This window comes from Carlito syrichta, unplaced genomic scaffold (genome assembly GCF_000164805.1).
Source record: "Carlito syrichta isolate Samal-C Ts95f unplaced genomic scaffold, Tarsius_syrichta-2.0.1 Scaffold305681, whole genome shotgun sequence".
NCBI lineage: Eukaryota > Metazoa > Chordata > Mammalia > Primates > Tarsiidae > Carlito > Carlito syrichta.
Window position 1 is genome coordinate 156,900 of NW_007249777.1, and position 17,442 is coordinate 174,341.

Below are 17,442 nucleotides of genomic sequence, written 5' to 3' on the forward strand. Positions count from 1 at the left end.
TCTAAGAATAAACACTGATGCTTGTCAACAGGATATTTTGATATTTCACTATAAAATGTTTAAAATATGAAATACCTTGCTAATCCTCAGGTATTTGGAGACTGAACTCCTCTATTTCCTTTTTTTAATTTTGCAGAGAGAGAACATTGACTTGAAAACAGGAGCATCCCAAAGATTTTAAAGTTAAGGATACAGATCTCTGCCAGGCATGGTGGTGCGCACCTGTAGTCCCAGCAGGAGGATTACTTGAGCCCAGGATTTCTAGGCTATAGTGTGCTGTGATCATGCCTGTGAATAGCCACTGTACTCCATTTTGTATCTACAGTGGGCAATCTAGTGAGACTCCATCTCTTAAAATATCAAACAAAAAATCAATAATATAGATTTTCAAAAAAATGTGGAAACCATGGATAAGTTTTCGTTTGGGAAAATCTTTGACTTTATGCAGGATATGTCTTTTGTCATGTCTCCCCCCACCATAATTTTTCAAATGAATTCTGTGATCTCTGACTCCTATGTTAAAAATTAGTATGGCAGAATATCCTTTGTGCGGAAATTAGGAATTATATGGTAAATTCTTCTTAATTACCCTAAGTTAAGTGAGGTTTAGGCTCAAGAATTGATTTTTAAGTGCCTGGTATGCTAGTTTTGTGGGAAAACCATAATTTGCGTTTAAGCATCACTGGTGAAAGTTTAATCCTATGACCATTATTGTCAGTTCTGAAATGATGAAAGATTCAAGTTTGTTCGTTTGGAATGTAAGATTCCCTAAGAGCCAATGCTTGACTTGAGCAGTTAACCATAGGAGAATTATCATTGCAAACTATTTTGGTTGCTGCTGCTTCAAGATGGTGGCATTTATTTGTCATAGTGATTTAGAGTTCTCACATAGTGAAACGCGTCTCTTGTTGGACTGGTTACATCTGTGAACCACTTCAGGACTACATTGATTGCTGGAATGCAGCAATTTTATGTGAGCCGCCTGTCTGCTCTGTAAGAGTGATATTCTATGGAGGTCATTCTGGTAGGGTTTCTTTTTTTTTTCCCCTTTATTTTTTCTTGTTTTCAAGAGAGGAGAGAATGGCAATACATGACCCTTTCCTTTAGAAAATGTCAATTTAATTGGAGAGGGTATTTGCAAATATAGCAACTTTTATGGCCATACACAAAAAAATAATAACTTGTTATCATTGTTTATGTTTAGACAAAGTAACTGGAGAAGGGAGTTTTCCTTGTTTATTGTATTCTTCTTACTTCTAAGGATTTCAACAATAACAACAAAATAGCCCCAGTACTTCATAATAGCCCCTACTATCATACTACAAAAAAGTTAGCAGTTAATCTTTAACATAATGAAATACAGTGATCTGGTTTTTTTTGTTTTTTTTTGAGTTGGAGTCTCACTCTGTCGCCCAGACTGGAGTGCAGTGGCCACTCCCGGCCACCGCAGCCTCTACCTGCTGGGCTCCGGCGATCCTTCCGCCTCAGCCTTCCGAGTAGCCGGAATTACAGGTGTGCGTTACCACGCCCGGCTGATTTTTTTGATTTATTGTAGAGATGAGGTCTCGCTGCCCAGGCGGGTCTTGAACCTGCGGGCTCAGGCAATCCACTCACCTCAGCCTCCCAAAGGCGCGGGATTACAGGCTGAGCCACCGTGCCCAGCTGTGATCTGTTTTTTAAGGTGCTTTGTGTAGCTGTAGTTCCATCACTGCAGCTCCCCCATCCCATCCATTTCTCTTGCTCCTCTGCATAGGCTGAGTGGGAAGATGTAGGTTTGTGATTTGTCAGGAAAATGATTTCAGTTTGATTTTTGAATTTACCCTTGGTTCATAAATTCTGAGGGGAATCTTGCCGTTTAGTATTTTCAGGATACCTATATCCTTAGTGTTTTTGTCTTTAAGATTCTTTGGTTAGTCAGATGACTTACTCTAAACTGTTCCAGGATGCAGACTTTCCAGAATCTCTGTAACATCCAGTATATTTTCCTGTTCTGCAAAGTGAAATCCCATCTCTGTTCTTTATTTCTGATTTTGTGTCTAGAGAGGGCATTTTGTCTAACTACAGGACTTTTTAATAGAATCTTCCCACCAATATCTAGTAGACATAGATTGATAGAGAAAAGTGGAACGGGTAGAGGGCATAACAAAAGCTTGTGAAATTTGTTTTTAGTTTGTATATTTTTCCTTTGTGGTTCAGGAAAGGGATTTTATGTGAAGCAACTATAAAGCATTGCATTTGTCTTTCCTTTTTATCTGTCTCTCTTTTTTCTTTCCTGTTTTCACGTTACTAGTGAACTTATGGTTAATTATATCAGGCCATATATTTTTGTTCCCGCTTATAATCCTAGCACTTTGGTAGGCTGAGGTAAGAGGATTGCCTGAGCCCACGGGTTCAAGACCAGCCAGGGTAATTTGGCAAGACGTCATCTCTACAATAAATCAAAAAATTAGCTGGGCGCAGTGGCGTGTACCTGTGGTTCCAGCTACTTGGAAGGCTGAGGCAGAAGGATCACCTGAGCGCAGCAGGTTGAGGTTGCAGTGGCCATGAGCATGCCACTGCACTCCAACCTGGGTGACACAGTGAGACTCTGACACCAAAAAAACAAACAAACTTAGTGTTATCATAGAAAGATGTTTTCATTAACCCCTTCTTGCTCCAGTAGTTTAGATCAGAGTTTCTCAGCCTTGGCACTTTTGTTTCTTTGGACTGAATAATTATTATTTGCTTGAGGAGTGGACCTGTGCATTTGTAGGATGTTTAACAGCATCTCTGATCTTTACCCAACGAGGTACCACTAGCGCCCTCTTCAATTGTGACAAAAATGTCTCCAGATATTACCAAATATCCCTTGGGAAGCAGAATGACCTTGATTGAGAATCACTGATTTAGGTTCCCTGTTAAACTGTCTTAAACATTCTTTTCTTTTTTTCTGGTGATTCTTTCTAGCAGTTTTAAGTAATTGGTAATGCTCTTTATCAGCAAACTGTAAGCTCTATGAGGACAGGGACTACATATCTTCATTGCTTTGTGTCCTTAGTACATAGCACAGTATCTTAATACGCAGTATTTACTAAATAAAGAATTTCCGAACGGATGAATGGTTGATAGACTAGGCTGAATGTAATTACCATTTCTGGACAGTTGGTTATTACTTTGGGGAGGAGAAGCGGGGAGGGAACCATTCCATTGAAGATTCCAGTTAAATTCATTCAGAGTTTTATGTTGTATAGTTATTATGCTGTTTGTTTTCTTTGTGTGTGGTTTTTTTTATTTTTATTTTTTTATTTTTTGAGTTGGAGTCTCACTGTGTCTCCCAGGCTGGACACGCTCACGGCCAGTGCAGCTTCGACCTGCTGGGCTCTGGTGATTCTTCCGCCTCAGTCTTCCAGGTAGCTGGAACTACAGGCATGCACCATCATGCCCGGCTACTTTTTAAAAATTTATTGTAGAGATGAGGTCTCTCCATGTTGCCCATGCTGGTCTCGAACCATGGACTTAGGCAGTTGTCTCACCTTGGCCTCCTAAAGTGCTGAGATTATAGGCATGAGCCACCATGCCCATCCTGCTGTTTGTTTTCAAATCCAGTTTTTCTTTATTGTTTTACCGTTTGAAATGACATATAGTAAAAGATTTTTTCCTTGTATTAAAATAATTTAGAATTCAAGGATAATTGAGATTGATTATTTTGATACTGAGACTGCATAATTTGAGTGTTAAAGTCTTAATTACTCAACGCTAAATATAAAAATATTTTATTATGATTGAAATCCATGTCTCATATGCAGTTGAACCATTCTATTCTAGACTAGCACTGAATTTGTTATAGTAATTTTTATTAACATTTAGAGGACTCCCACATCCCCAGTCTCCTAAGTAGTCATGTTTTATGATCATTTGCTTCTGTTTTAGAAGGGGGTGTAGGTGGCTTAGAATTAGTGATGGTTTGACTGCTTGTATATGCAATTTCAGGTATCTTTTTCTAGGGCCAGTTTTGCTGGTACTGGACAACTCCTTATTTATAGTGGTATGAGAGAATATAGTCAACCTTGACCTTGAACACTGACACAGCTCCTGAACTCTTAAGTGAGCTCATTTATATGGTTTTGTTTTCTCAACATCTTTCTCTACTCCTCTCTCTCAGGATTGTGCCTCTACTCCTGCTTGTGCAGACTGCTTTTCCAGCAGCATGGACACAAGAAGCATAGTAAGATGATGATAACCCACATAAGGCAGGCCTTTTGGAAAATGTTAGGTTTAAAATGGTAGTAGAATGATGATGTATTGATTATATGGGTAGTACTTGGGAAGCATGATGAAATTTGTCCCTTAGAATATATTCGTAATCTTAAAAGAGAGCAAGTAGAGAATAAATTGAATTGTTTCACAAAAAAATAGGTTAATTGGGAAAAAAGTTATTTCACTTAATAGTGAGTATAAATCATATATAAACTCTTGTTGGATGAACTTGCATTCTGTTCCACATTTTACAAAAGAAGTATGACTATTTAATATGAGTAAATTGCAGACCTCTTACTTTGATGGTTGGAAATAAAATACATCTTTTAAGAAATTTGTTTAAACTCTTAAGATGACAGATTATTGACGAATATGCCATAGGAATAGAGGAACAGAAAACTATATTAAATTTTTGATTTCTAGTTCTAGAGGACCTGATTGTGTTAGAGGTGTACTATTACAAAAAGTAAATGCTGATGAGTAATGTTTCTGTAGCCTGTGATTTCTTATCTGAATCAGTTCTATCTCAAGTTTGATGGTAAACATGATGCATTTGCTTTTTCTGATTTTGATTTTATGCTCTTTTATCTTTCTAATTGTGTTTTACAAGAGTTTTTGATACATCCATATTTTAAACTTAGGGGTGGCTATGTAAGTGTTATTGCGGTATGTACCATAGGTCAGGAAATACCTCAGGAACTTTGATATTGCCTTACCTTGTCTGAATGGGGAGTAGATTGCTCATATTCTCTAAAGATACTATGACTATTAAGTTAATGTTTGCCAAATTTGCTTTTAAAGTAACTGCAACTTAATTTATGTAGGTTGACTTAAAAGATCTACGATTTTATTCTTCTGTTCATTTGTTTGGTCTTTTAACTAATACTTAATGAATGCTTACTGTGGCCTAGGCATTTTTCTATCTTGGGATACAGTGGTAAACTAGACAGGTGGAAACCCTGTGCTCCTGGGGCTTATGTTCTTGTGATTCTTTTCCTTTTGCCTCTCGAGCGTTGTGTATGGTGAGCTGCTGCAGAGCTAGAGAGGTGGGGCAGGCATTACTGACTCTGGTATTGTTTCCTTGCTGGGGACTGTGTGGTTGCAGCATGTCTCTCCAGGCCCATTCTCCCTGGTCCATTCTCAGCATTTTACCTCATGGAGTCCAGATTGCTTGCCTACTGCTCAAAATAGAGACTGAGCAGGTAAACAAGGATATGATCCTAACAGTGGGAAAATATGACTAGTTACATTAAGTTTCGTTTTACACAAAATTGTCTATCACTTATTTTTTAAATCTCCATTTGATATTTTGGAGTCATAACTATTTCTTATACTGCTTTAAGGATTTTTTTTGTCAGTAAGAGAAAATTAGTCTCCACAGCAAATGATTAAAAAAAACAACAACTTTTGTTAAGTGGTAACCAATGCTTTATGAGTTTAGAAGAATAAGTTAATAAGTATTTTTATTTTTAAAACAAAGTATCTGGAAAAATTTTGTGTGATTCTACAGGGCTCATTTGAATAGCTTGTCAGTGAAGGATGACATTGTTTGGATCATGTACTTTATAGTGTAGAACTTGAGAATAATATAAATATCTCTGTATGACGATCCTAGGTCTCAGTATCTCAAAGGCTGACTAAATTCTAGTTAGTGACTTTCTTTTATTTTGTAATGTTTTGTTACTGTAGAGTTTTATAGTTGAAAAAAACATATAGGTATTTGAATTTGTTGAAGTATTTGAAGTATATGAGTAAAGTCCTCTAGAGTAAAGTAATTTTTCCCCCTTAATCCTTTTTCCCTTCAGGTGAATGTTGAATGAGTAAAATTCTTATAAACCAAAACATCTGGTATTGCAGTTGTCTAGTTTCTGTAATCAACTGTTCAATGTGATTGGAAAAAAAAAAAGGTTAGGCTTATGCATTTCTTCTAATTTACCAAACAGTTGTTAACAGTGAACTAGTTGGCCAGACTTGGTGGCTCAGCCTGTAATCCTAGCACTTTGGGAGGTGGAGGTGAGTGGATTGCCTGAGCCTGTGGGTTTGAGACCAGCCTGGGCAACTTGGTAAGACCTCGTCTTTAACTAACATACATAGATACATACACACACACACACACACACACACATACATACATACATACATACATACATACATACATACATACGCCAGGTGTGGTAGTGCATGCCTATAGTTCTGGCTACTTGGAAGTCTGAGGTGGAGGGATCACTGGAGCCCAGCAGGTTGACGCTGGGGTGGTCGTGAGTGTGCCACTGCCCTCTAGCCTGGGCAACTAGGAACTCCAACTCAAATAAAATAAAATAAAATACAAAGTGAACCAGTTTATAATGTATAGTGGTTTATACTCTGCCTCTTTTCCTCAACCATTATCATGTTTCAGTGACTCTTTAGTTTAACTTTATGAGGGTGGTTGAATAGATGCTATCCCCATTTTACAAACAAGGAAACTGAGGCCTTCAATTATGATCCCCCCCCAAGGAAATGTGGCTTTGTAAGCATTAGAGCAAGGACTAGAAGAACCCAGTTCTCAATCCCTGTTGCAGGTGTAAGGAGAACCATCACTCAATTTTTCCTGATTTTCATTACTAGCATAATTCTCAGGTGTAAATTAACATTTTCCCCCTCATTCTTTTTAACTATATATATATATATTTTTTTTTTTTTTTTTTTTTTGAGTTGGAGTCTCGCTCGATCGCCCAGACTGGAGTGCAGTGGCCGCTCCTGGCCACCGCAGCCTCGACCTACTGGGCTCCAGCGATCCTTCCGCCTCAGCCTTCCAAGTAGCCGGAATTACAGGCGTGCGCTACCACGCCTGGCTGATTTTTTGATTTCTTGTAGAGATGAGGTCTCTCTGCCTAGGCGGGTCTTGAACCCGCGAGCTCAGGCAATCCACTCACCTCAGCCTCCCAAAGGCGCGGGATTACAGGTTGAGCCACCGAGCCCAGCTAACTATATTTTCATAACTTCACATTTGCAGAAAATTTCAAGAATGATGCATTTTTGTGTGTGAGGTGGACCCCCCAAAACTGGAATTATCTTTTGGAGGGCAGGCTCCTTGTAGTACAGGCTTCCCCCACTGGGTAAGTATTTGAAGAACCCATCCACATCAGAGTACTGGCTAGCATTCTTATGAGAGGCTGCATTTGGCTTTAGTGAATTTTTTTGGAGATTCTTTGCCATTTCAGATGAGTGATTTACAAGCGCTGTCCACATCACACTAAGTGTTCAGCAGTTTTTGACCCAAAATGGCATGACCCTCCATGCCCCACCCTCCCTATTCATACCCAGTCTTGCCCTGAGCCACTTTTTTCTTTGTTTCCTCCATGAAAAAAGTCCTCAAAGGGAAACATATTGCCAGTGTGGAAGAGGTGAAACAAAAAAATGGCAGAAGCACTAAAAAACATCAAAACTAATGAGTTCAAAAACTGTTTTGAACAATGTAAAAAGCACCTCTAAAGGTGTGTTGCAGGAAACAGAGTACTTTGAAGGTGACTGAAGTTTAAACATGTAAGAATAAATACATGATTTTTTAATAAATAGATTCCAGGTTCTTTGGAGTACCCCCTCTACTTTATCCATACTTCTCAGCCTTGTGTTAACCATATTTGCTTTCTTACTCTTATCGCTCTACATAAAAGTGAACATACACAACTTTTTCCCAAAACATTTTGAGAGTATATTGTGATTCATCAGGCCCTTTACCTCTAAATAACTGTATTTTCTGAAAGCATGCACATTCTCTTATTTAGCCATCGTACAATTATCAAAATCAAGAAATTAGCTTTAATATAATAATGCTGTTGTCTGAAGATCATATTCAGATTTCACTAATTGTACCAGTAATGTCCTTAATAGAGTAAATCCTGTATCACATCTTACATTCAGTTTCTCTTTAGTCTCCTTTAATCTGGAAAAGTTGGCTTTTCTTTCTTGTCCTTTATGAGCTTTGAGATGATATTTGATGAGAATAGACCAGTTATTTTTAGAATTCCTTCAATATTGATTTGTCTGCTGTTTCTCCATGTTTAGGCTTCAGTTCTAAGTTTTTGGCAGACTCCAGAAGTGAGATTGTGTTCTTCTCAGTGCATAATATCAGGAAGCATATGATGCTGGTATATCCCATTAATAGGGATGTTAACTTTTATGTACAGGATTTCTCCTCTGTGAAGTTGCTATTTTTCCCTTGGTAAAAAGTACTTCTGGGGCGATATTTTGATGCAACTATCTTGTTACTCATCATATTGTCACCCGCTTGTTTTAGTATCCATTCAGTTCTTGCCCGAGTCAGTTAGTGCTAAGATGGTTGCCAGATGGTGATTTTCTAAGTCTCATTTCTGCACTTATTAGTTGGCGTTCTTTACACACTTTCCCTTCTCACCATTTATGTACATTTGTATGTATACACATTAGGATGAACTCACAGATTTTTTTTTCCTTCAATTATCTGTTTTGACTGGTCAGAGCTCCTTCAAGCTGTGTTCTATGTCCTTTTGACAAATGCTCATTATTTTTCAGTTCTCAGTTATTTTTTAGTATAACATTCCCCCTTTCCCCCTGCCCTGGAATCAGCCAATTCCCCAAGAATCCCTACTTTCTTTCAGTGGATATGTATCAGCAGATAGAACTAGAAATTTTTTACAAACACACACACACACACACACACACACACACACACACACTTCTGTTTTTTATCTGTTCATCTGTCTAAAAAGTCATGAGTTCATCTTAATATTTCCAATTCCAGCCGAACACCATAGGGCTCATTCTAGCCTTTCCCCCTTTCAGATCTTTAATTGCTTTCTCTGACAGTGAGAAACCTGGCTCCTGTTATTTACAGTGTGTTTACTTGTTTGCCCAATCCTAAAATACACAGAAAGTTGTTTCAGAATTGTTAAAGCATGTGTCTGTGAAAACAAACATATTAACTAGAGTTTAATACTTGTTTGTAATTCATTTTTTGTTTTGCCTAAGGGCACATAGTTAAAATACTGTGTACAAGCATTACCTGGTTCATTTTTTTGTCTGCCTTAATGTGGTTTTGATATTCGCTTGACATATACGTAGGCTTAGTTTTTTCCTTTTGTGTTCTATTTTGATTTTTTTCCCTCTTTCATTCTTGTTTGTAATATTTTAGTTTGTAAAATATTAAGGATAAATTAATCCTTTTTCTTTTTCCTAGCCTCAGCATCCTAACCACTTATACTCTGATAGAAAACCAAAACAACAAACCATTTATTTGATGTTCTTCAAATAGCATTAAAAATTTAATTGGTGTAGATGTGGAGAAAGTTTAGATTTAGTTGACAGATCTGTTTTTGATAGTACAGATTCTACTGATAGATTAAATACAATGTATATTCTGAGAACATGTATTCTCTTGTACATGGAATCTCCAGTCCAGGGGTTAGCAAATGTTTTCTGCAGAGGATCAATTAGTAAATATTTTAGATTTTGTGGGCCACAAATATGTGGTTCATACGTGGGTCTCTTTTGCATAGTCTTTGTCTTTTTTTTTTTTGAGTTGGAGTCTCACTCTGTTGCCTGGAGTCACCTGGAGTGCCATGACACACTCATGGTCGCCTCAGCCTTCCAAGTAGCCGGAACCGCAGGTGCATGCCACCACACCTTGCTAATTTTTATTTAATTTTTATAGAGAGGAGGTCTTGCCAAGTTGCCTGGGCTGATCTCGAACCTGTGGGCTCAGGCAATCCACTTGCCTCCGCCTCCCAAAATGCTGGGATTGCAGGCAGGTGGAGCCCAGCCTTCTTTGTCATTTACAAATCTTAAACTCTAGAAATCATTCTTAGCTTGAGGGCCTACAAAAAAAGGCCATAGGCCATACTTTGCTGGGGTTTGCTGCATACCCTGAAACCTGAGAACCTGATTAATAGCATGCTACTTGTAAATGAAAATGAAAATTGTGCATAAAATTATAATTTCAATAGGCTTTACAGTGCTTGTTTTGACATCAAAAACAGAGCAAAACAACTTGAAAATCTGCCTGGTAGAAGTATTTGTTCAATAGATTTTTGTTCACACACTGTGTGCAGACACTGTTTTAGGCTCTAGGGATTTAGCAATATACAAAACAGACCCGAAAATAAATACATAAATAAATCTCTGCCCTCATAGAGCTTACATTTGGTTTTTGTATGTGAGTGTGTACTGGAGATTCATATTTCTTATTTCCTTATTTGGTGACATTTTATCTACTAAAGGTTGTTTTCATATTATTTGCAGAGAGATTGTGTTGGGAAATTTTTAAAGTGTGGCTATTGCTTTACATATCTCATTTTTTGTGAAGCGTAATGTTTATTTGAAAATTATTCTCAGTCACGATGATTTCAGTGTGTAGCTACACTAACTCACTAAAGGAAGACAGTAAAATAAAACTTCATTAATTGGGACAAAGAACCCAAACTTAATTTAGTGTTAAGTATGTGAAGTATGTGTGTATTATAAACTTTAAAAAATATTATTCAAGTACATATGAGGCTTAAGATGAATTCCTGACAGTTAGAATGATTCTTAAAGTACTACTTAAAATTGAGGGACATTGATCATAGTTGCTTATATGGTTTTCTTAAATTAGGGAGAAAGTCTACTGATAGGTCAGTACTCATTTACTTAATAATATTAATGAGAGCTCAAGAACTATTTAGAGGTATCAGTCTTCCTGGCTCTCAATAAAACCATCAAAATGGATTTTATCATGTTAATCTGTTGATATATAATGACTTCTATTTTTGAGTGATTTAAAAAATAAGCATTTAATAAACTAACAACTGTTTTTGTAAGGATTATTAACATCTTTGACTGTTTTTACACCAAGAAATACTGGGGTTTTATTTTTATAGCAGTTCCTGTTACTTTGCAAAAATTTCCAAATTCTTGTTCTAGTTGTATTAGCTAGCTCAGAATCTTTTAGAAGCCTATCTCTGCTTGGGTGGCAGTTGCAAGAATGAAGGTTGTCATTACCGTAACTGGAAGAGTAGTAGTAACATCCTACAGGAGTTGGCCAGAGGCTGCAACGTTATTCCTTGCACAAAAGTTTCCCAGTCAGTACTAAGATTTGTTTGCAAGATCAAAGAATTAGACATCTCAGGGCTCTCAGAACTGCAACAGTTAATGATTTTAAATAATCCTATGAGTGCTTCTTTTCATTTTGCTAGTCCTTCAAAATTGTCAATTTTCTCATTCCATTTTAATTACAATACAGTTTTCAATTTGCTAGAGTACAGTAATAGTCCTTGAAGTTATAGCAACTAGTGGTTGGAAAGAATGCAAGGAATATTGTTGCTGGTTGTTTGAGCTCTGTTACTGATGCATATTTGCCATCCTTCAGGCATTGTACTCTGCTGGGTGGTCACTAGTGTTAATTAGATACCTACACAGCATTTTCTTCAGATAATTCACATTCTGATAGGGGTGGAGATAGGACTGGATTACCATAAAGAGTTAAAAAGTAATGAATGTGCATTATGATACAAGAGTAGTGATGTTACCTACATACGTTCTGTGCCCTTGCCTGTGTACTGTGATGTACACAGTATGAGGGGAGGAGACATTGTGTGCACAGGTAAAAGCTCATTTTCAAGGAAGTAGTAAGTTTGGGTAGAGGAGGGGGTAGGAGGGAGTGGTTGGAGAATTAGGCAGGGTTCTGCTGATGAACCTTTCATATAGGACCTTTATACTGTGACCTCCTTTGTAATCAAGAGGAAATAGAGATTTGGAAGGGTTTTAAATGAAAGCACACGTTTTAAATATGTGTTTTAGAAATGTGGATACCATCTTTGGAGCAGGGACAGTCAGTGGTGAGATGAAATTGGGGGAAGGAGACTAAATTAGTGTAGAGAAGATAAGAGGTTCACAGTAAGAATAATGGGAAAAAGAGGAAGGGATGAGTGCAAGAGAAACTTAGCTATAATGGTGAGCTGACTCTGAGGAAGGAGAGTGGTGCTAGGACTCTGGCTTAAGAGACTAGGATGATATGATGTGAGGCACCAGTCACCGAGATTGGCAAAGCAGGAGGAGGAAGAAGCTTAGGTAAAAGATAATTTGGGGGTTTAAGGTAGATGGGGGAGGGATTTTTTCCCCCCACCAAGAATAAAAGAAAAAGATCCTCCCTATGGAAGAAGGATTAAAATCACCCATGCCTCAACCACCCGAAGACTATTGTTATTGTCTTGTGGAGCACAGTAGTTTATTTACATCTTGAATATTTGGTGTCTGTGGAGCATCAAGGTAGAGGTACCCAGCTGGATGTATGCGTCTGGCACCTGGAGAGAATAGGTTAGATGATGAATGAGAAGAGGGTAGGTACAGTCGCTGAGGGAGACCCTACAGCGAAAGAAGAGAAGCGGGCGCAGAGCGAAATCTTTTAGAGCCTTTCGTCTTCCTCAGGTTTGTTTTCTCTCCCCCTCTCCTCCTCCTGTCATGTGTTTGTGAGTGTTAGGACATTGGCTTGATTTTAAATTCTGTTTATACAGCCAGATGTTCTTGTATGCAGTTAAAAAGTAGTCAGTTGAATAGTCCTATGGATAAGGAATTTAAGGACTTCAGTTTTGTTTCGTGAGATTTTATTAGAACTTCCTTGCATTAAGCTTACTCCTATTCAGCATTTTATCTGCTCTTATTCACACAGTTCTTTACCTTAGCTCAGTTGTAACTAATTTATTGTAAATGTGGAATTGTGAACTTAAAGACTCTGTCATTAAAAAGAGAACCCATGTTTATTTGAGAAATTCCAGCTAATATAATTTTGAGGATTTGCTACGGAGAAGATTTGTAGATGAATTATTCTTTCTCTTGTTCTTATTTTGGCCATTTCACTATTAATACTACTTATAAAATGAAAAGGAGGTAGCACTTTTAGTTTTTCGTTTTGATATCTACAAAATACATGGGAAAGAACTGAAATTAAAGAAAGGTGGATTACTTGGAACCCAGGGAAAATTTCAGTTAATTTTCATATATACGTGTGTTGAATATATTTTGTTGTCTCTATGGGGAATCATTTCTGTTTTGTTTTATTTTATTTATGTTTTTGTGAATTGGAGTCTCTCACACGGGCTGAGGTGCGGTGGCACAATCACAACTCACTGTAGCCTTGACTTCTGGGCTTAGGCGATCTTCTGCCACAGCTTCCCAAGTAACTGGGACTTCAGGCACACACCACCACACCTGGCTAATTTTTAAATTTTTTTGTAGAGACATGGTCTCATTCTTTCCCAGGCTGATCTTGAACTTCTGGCTTCAAGCAATCCTCTTGCCTTGACCTCCCAAAGTGCTGGGATTAGAAGCATGAGCCACCATGCTTGGCCCTCTTTGATTTTGGAATGGGATAGCTAAAGTCTATCACAGTCATGTTATGAATTTGTAATTATAGGCATAGATAAAATTCTGGTTCCATAATTGGGTTCCTTGTTTACTGCCATGCTTAAACTTGATTTCCAAAAACTACACATTTTAGACTTATAATACTTGTATTATCCACTAGACTGATATTACAACTGAGTACCCGAGATGGTACAATTTGTTGAGAATCATACCCTATTAGGGACACATAATTAGTGGCCATATTGGAACAAATTTAAATCCTCTGTGTCTCAGTTTACTTTTTTTAAAATGGATTTATTGAGTGTATTTTTGCTAGTGTTCGTGTGTGTTGGTATGTGTGTGGAGGAGGAGTAGGAATCAGTGATTCTTAGTAGATTATTGACATCTCATACTAACCCAGGGGCAGAATAAGGAACAAACTACTGTGCTGTTGCTCTCCTGCTCATAGAGTAGGTGCCATAGAGTAATATGCTTTTCTTGGCAAGGAAATATTGCACAGTCTCACCCTGTTAGCCACCAGTTCTCCAGCAATTCACCCCCTGCAGGAAGCTAAAAAGCTTCTGAGCACACAAAATTCATGTGTATTGTACCTTTTGTGGGTAAGAGAGGAATAAGGTACACTTTAAATCTCTATCCTTGACATGTTTCTAGTTTTTACATTTTGATAATGTTGGCTTTTTTGTGACTACTTTCTTTAAATTGTCATAAACGGCTATTTAGAAAGTTCTCAAGTACAAGAATTTTATTTTTGTAGAAATGGAGTCTTGCTCTATTTTCCAGACTAGTCTCAAACTCCTCCTGGTTGGCCTCCCAAAGTTCTGGGATTACAGACATGAGCCACCACATCTGGCCTACAAGTATTTTAAAGCATGGAAAAGATTCAGAATTAATATGGCTGCTGTAAAGTAAGAAAATGTTGGAAGGTGACCTACCAGCCTTTTTTTTTTGAGTTGGATTCTCACTCTGTCGCCCAGACTGGAGTGCAGTGGCCGCTCCCGGCCACCTCAACCTTGACCTGCTGGGCTCCGGCGATCCTTCCACCTCAGCCTTCCAAGTAGCTGGAACTACAGGCATGTGCTATCACGCCCAGCTAATTTTTGATTTATTGTAGAGATGCGGTCTCGCCAAGTTGCCCAGGCGGGTCTCGAACCCGCGGGCTCAGGCAATCCACTCACCTCAGCCTCCCAAGGCATGGGATTACAGGCTGAGCCATCGAGCCCGGCTCTACCAGCCTTTTAATGGTGGTATTTCTGAAGAGAGTAGTAAGTAGATGGGATGCAGTGATAATAAGTTTGATTTTTTTTTTCATGTGAGCATTTATTACCATGTTTTATGCTATTCTTCCCAAACCCCAAATAGTATGTGTCTTAACTTTTGGGAGAAAGGTGGCTTATTTAAATATTATTTGAATTACCTTAGAGAAAGGATGTTTTCTTGTTAAGTGTTTGATATCCCTTACCCCTATTGAGGATGACTTAAAATTCATGTTTAAATGTGATGGTTTTTAGCTGCTATTTGATCATTAAACTCACATGCTTTATACTCTTCTGTCTTTTGAATAAAGTCTTCATGGTTATTAGGTTGTGATGTTAAATGGTATGTCACCACAGTCATCCATCATCTAATTCGGTGACGCAGTTGTGTATGTTTAGTTGTTGCTAGCTAGGGGACTTCATTGTTTTGTTTTTGGAAACTAGATCACATCTGAGTGTCTAGGTAACTGGAAGAACTGGGTTTAAGACATATTTCTAGAACTTACTACCAGTTTGAATTGAATTTAGTTAAGTTTCTACATCTATAAAATGAGAATAATACATATCCATCTTACTGGGCCTCTCTGAAGGTAAAAGTAATACAACAATTGTGATAGTGCTTAAATAATAGACAAAGAGCATTAGAGAGATGAAAAGTAATGCTTATCATTATCTTTCTCTTTTCTTTCTTTCCTTTTCCTGTTTGTTTTTTTTATTTGTTTGTTTGTTTAAGACAGGGTCTCACTTTGTCACCCAGGCTGGAACACAGTGATAGATCATGGTTCACCACATTCTTGAATTCCTGGGCTCAGGTGATCCTTCTGCCTCAGCCTCCCCGAGTATTTGGAGACTACAGGCGCTGCACTGCCCTGCCTGGCTAATTTTTCTGTATTTTGTAGAGATGAGGTCTTGCTTTGTTGACCAGCCTGGTCTTGAGCTTCTGGCCTCAAGCTGTCCTCCCGCCTCAACCTCCTAAAGTGCTGGGATTACAGGCATGAGCCACCATGCTTGACTGTCTTTCTTTTTTCTCGTGCAACTGTCTGTCGCTTTTAAATTTTTGTACTGGTTTTTCTCATTTCTGAAATGATTTCACTCTAAGGCCTAGTAGGCTCCTGTTCTACTTTGTTCTCCCTCTTATGCTTGGTTTTGTGTTTATTCCTTATTGCTTCAGTGTTTTCTCTTCAGTATTTTTTATTTTCTCTTCAAGGATTTAGTCCCATATCTTCCAGGTTTTTTATGTACATATGTACTTGAAATTGTATTGTTATTACCCCAGGTCTAAACTATCTTTTTTCCACAAACTGCTTGCCCTTAGACTTCCTGTTTATGTCAGAAGTGAAATCATGTTTTTAGATGTGAAAACTTGGAATTATCTTAGATGCTTCTCTTTTGTCCATACATTGTCAGTCATAAAATCCAGTGAATAATTTTTTGCAATGTTTTGCATCCTTCTTTTATATTCTTAAATATTAATACTTTCTGTCTTTATCACTTCTGCCTTGGTTTGTTATACTCAGTTTTTAATTGGCTGTTTGCTATTCTCTTTCTCTCTAGTTCATACAGTAAGAACTGTATGATTGTAACTTAATTTTTACTAGTATTAATTTTAATAACAATTTTGTTTGTATAACTTTGTTCTTCTAAAGCCCTTTCAGATTCCCATTGTCTTTAACTTTACTGATTTCAGAGCTATGATTTAAGGCTTTTTGTAAGACTATTTTTTATAAGACTATATTTGTGAATAAATGTAAGTACATATATAGATGTGCTTATTATATACATTGTGTGTACTTGATACTCTGAAATGGGAAAATTTACTATGTGCGAAGCTATGCACTAAGCTATGCACAGTATAGTCCCATCTAGGTGTCTTATTGGTTTAGAAACTCAGTGATTTCCAGTAGGAATGCACAGATTCTGTTGAGATTCTAAGGTTCCCATCAGGAAATAGCCACTTCTCCTTTCTTGTTTGTAAATCACTGTTTGTAAAGAGAGATTTATTAATGAGTGTTATAAATGCAAATGGTGTGGAAGCAGCGTCATAGCTGTCACAGGAAAGCTCTTCTCCAAGTGAGGCCATTTTGCTTCCATTTTCTCTGTTAAACCTTGTCTCTGTTGTTTCCAACTGAATGTGTTTAATTCATTCAGCCCTCCCCCCGTATTTTTATTTTGGCACTAAATTATGTCATGTGCTCTTGTTTTTATTGAGAAAAGCCTGAGGCCCTCCTGGGTCCCCCATATTTTAAATACCATGTTAGCATCCTGTTAAATGCATACAGGAATGTGAGTACACAATAATAAAAGGTGCTCAGTCACTAATAGTTAAGTTTAGTAAACACATTTCAAACTAGTGCTTCTCCAAAATGACCTGTGATTACATTTCAGAGACCCTTGGGATCATTAGTGAATGTTAACAGCTGAGAGTGGTAAATCTCAGAATGCTGAGAACTTACTGTATTAAGCATACTGTATGTATACTCGTATGACTCTACTCTTCCACCTAGGTAGATTGGTAGATAATTGAAGGTAGAGTCTTGATATAATTTTTTGTTTTCTAAAGGGCTTAATGTTGTGTCTATCTTTAGTAGAGAGGTAG

At 37.7% G+C, this 17,442-nt stretch overlaps 1 protein-coding gene across 1 annotated transcript in view; it reads left to right on the forward strand.

Moving 5' to 3' along the window:
• The first annotated feature begins 4,139 nt into the window (after window positions 1-4,139).
• The window catches only part of SCAF8 (SR-related CTD associated factor 8), a 164,861-nt gene continuing 151,558 nt past the window's right edge, over window positions 4,140-17,442 (forward strand). The window contains exon 1 of the mRNA XM_021714580.1: window positions 4,140-4,204. Within this exon, the coding sequence (XP_021570255.1) occupies window positions 4,187-4,204 (18 nt within the window). The 5' untranslated portion in view covers window positions 4,140-4,186. The remainder of the gene's footprint in view (window positions 4,205-17,442) is intronic.